Source organism: Penaeus chinensis, chromosome 7 (assembly GCF_019202785.1).
Source record: "Penaeus chinensis breed Huanghai No. 1 chromosome 7, ASM1920278v2, whole genome shotgun sequence".
Taxonomy (NCBI): Eukaryota; Metazoa; Arthropoda; class Malacostraca; order Decapoda; family Penaeidae; genus Penaeus; species Penaeus chinensis.
In genome coordinates, this window is record NC_061825.1 from 15,866,293 (window position 1) to 15,868,792 (window position 2,500).

Below are 2,500 nucleotides of genomic sequence, written 5' to 3' on the forward strand. Positions count from 1 at the left end.
GATGGGTGGCCACTTTAGTGCAGCTGAGAATACAAGGATCTCAAGGCTGTAAGATCAAACCCTGCCCTAGTCTGAGGATGGGAAACAATCTCTCACTGCTAAATCTGTTTCTTTGAAATAAGACACCATCTCAGTCCTTGAAAGGGTGTTCATAACATGAAGCCTGATGTGTGTGTGTATATATATATATATATATATATATATATATATATATATATATATATATATATATATATATATTTATATATATATATATATATATATATATATATATATATATATATATATATATATATATATATTTATATATATATATATATATATGTATATATATATATATATATATATATATGAATATCACTAGTTCTCTAGCTTTGAGATTCTTGTACTCCAACTAATGAGACATTCATTGTTAAGTGGTAATATATTAAGCATATTTGTGGGTAAAGATGTCATTTACATTATAATGATAATTGACAAAAAGATTTTAAAACATTTGGGCCCATCTTCCATGCAGCCCCTGGAATTCTTTGTACATGCCAAAACTTCAAAAATCAAAAATCAGTTTGAGATTTTTTTTTACCTATCTAAGGTAATGCAAGTCAAAAAGCTTGCAGTTGTGAAAAGCATTGTCTAAAATATATCTTGTTTTCTTTATTATTATCATATTTAATTTTTGCCATTATGACATTCAATATCTTTCATGCCAGGTGAAGAGATATAGGACATACGTATATCTTCTCCGATCCCGTTTGACATCGCAGCAGTCTGGCCAGCAAGGAACAAATGCTGGAATAGATGTTGGAGATCTGCCAGTGTTTGAAGCCCGGCCAGCAGGGGAGGGGGCAGAAGGGGGGGAACGTGGGGCCCGGGTAGTACCACCACCCATCCCTGAGCGGGCACGGCCTGGTGACAGGTACAGTTACCAGCAGGCAGTCCACCATAATGCCTTTCTCTGACCCACTACTGTGTGCTGTGCTGACTACCACCAACTCACTGAATTCTCACACCCTCACCACCCCATCACACCATACCTCACCCTAGCCTCATCTGCCTCATGATTGTAGGGGCATCAAGAAATTGTTTTAATTCTGCTTTGGCTTAACAGGTCAATTGCACCTATTACAGACAAAGAAGGGTTGCCTTGAAAGCATTCTGGGTAAGCCTTAAACTGCCACTGATCCTGAAATAGCATCCCTCCCCAGCCAGTTCTTACATTATTCGCATGGCTATCCTAAACAGTTCATTTTGTATTCAATTGTATAAATGGCTTTGTTTTCTTCTTCTTCTTTTTAATATTCATTTAAATGTTTTTAGCATCTGATTTTTTCACTGCTCAGATCCAAACTCATTGTATAAATTTGCTCTTTTGATTTGAGGTATGGTGTAGGGCACTGGGGCTGAAGTATTTGTGTCTTTGGGTGCGTGAATCTCCAGACTGCCTTAAACCCCTTTTGGGACGGGGGCAGTGTCGGCAAGAGAGCTTTACAGAACAGCGTGATTGTGTTTTAGCAGTCATTCTGAGTCATTCAAGGAGCTCCCCCTCTTGTGTTGTATATTTTTGACTTCACTTTCATTATTGTTATTATTATTTATTTTCCTTCTCATTTGACAGTAAAAGAAAAAAATGTTTTTTGTGTTCTAAAATGGGGGCTGTCCTTACTTGAAACAGTGTGAAGGTTTTGTTGTTTTGTTAAAGGTGACCAGTTTTATGGGTGTGTTCAACGTTGCTTGTAATATATATGGCATTGATAGAATGATAATTCCTTCAAAATTAGTATTTGATTTTTTGAAATAAATAAACCAAAGAGCCCTGAAGCAATCAAGATATGGCAGCATAGATAATGTTAATATCTAATTACTTTGTTTTAATGATTATTGTAATTGTTATTGTTTAAAAAAAAGGGTAGATTGCACTTTTTATAAGGCTCACAATAATTAAAAGGCAATCAAATTCTTTGGATAATGAAACTCTGGTGCTTTGTGATATTTTTTTGTGCAGCTAGATTTTTTCTTCAACTTTATAGCATCCGTGACCTGATTTAAAGAATGGTATTCAACTTGAAGCTTTTCTTTCTCTTCTTCCAGATATTTAATTATCTTCAATAATTTTGAGAGTTATTCTATAGTAATTTTAAGGCTCTGTCTGTGTGTGTGTGTGTGTGTGTGTGTGTGTGTGTGTGTGTGTGTGTGTGTGTGTGTGTGTGTGTGTGTGTGTGTGTGTGTGTGTGTGTGTGAGGTGTGAGGTGTGTTTGTGAGTGTGTTTGTGCGTGTGTTTGTGCGTGTGTGCGTTTGTTTGCGTGTGTGTGTGTGTGCGTGTGTGTGTGTGTGTGTGTGTGTGTGTGTGTGTGTGTGTGTGTGTGTGTGTGTGTGTGTGTGTTTGTGTGTGTGTAAATTAATATAACATTTTTTAATCTTTAGTTGTAATGTACTAACACTAAACATGTCAAGGCAGTCCAGATGATAAATGGTAATTTATCATGAATATCATTACTAAACA

General features: G+C 35.9%; 1 protein-coding gene across 3 annotated transcripts in view; it reads left to right on the plus strand.

Annotated features, from left to right (window-relative positions):
* Window positions 1-2,206, plus strand: part of LOC125027099 (PH and SEC7 domain-containing protein-like) — a 42,047-nt gene extending 39,841 nt beyond the window's left edge. For 2 of the 3 annotated variants that reach the window (XM_047615915.1, XM_047615914.1), the window contains one exon: window positions 711-2,205. In XM_047615915.1, coding sequence (XP_047471871.1) covers window positions 711-959 — 249 coding nt within the window. In that variant the 3' untranslated portion in view covers window positions 960-2,205. Of the gene's footprint in view, window positions 1-710 lie in introns of all 3 variants that reach the window. The other variant, XM_047615916.1, reaches the window with a different exon arrangement.
* The last annotated feature ends 294 nt before the right edge of the window (window positions 2,207-2,500 follow it).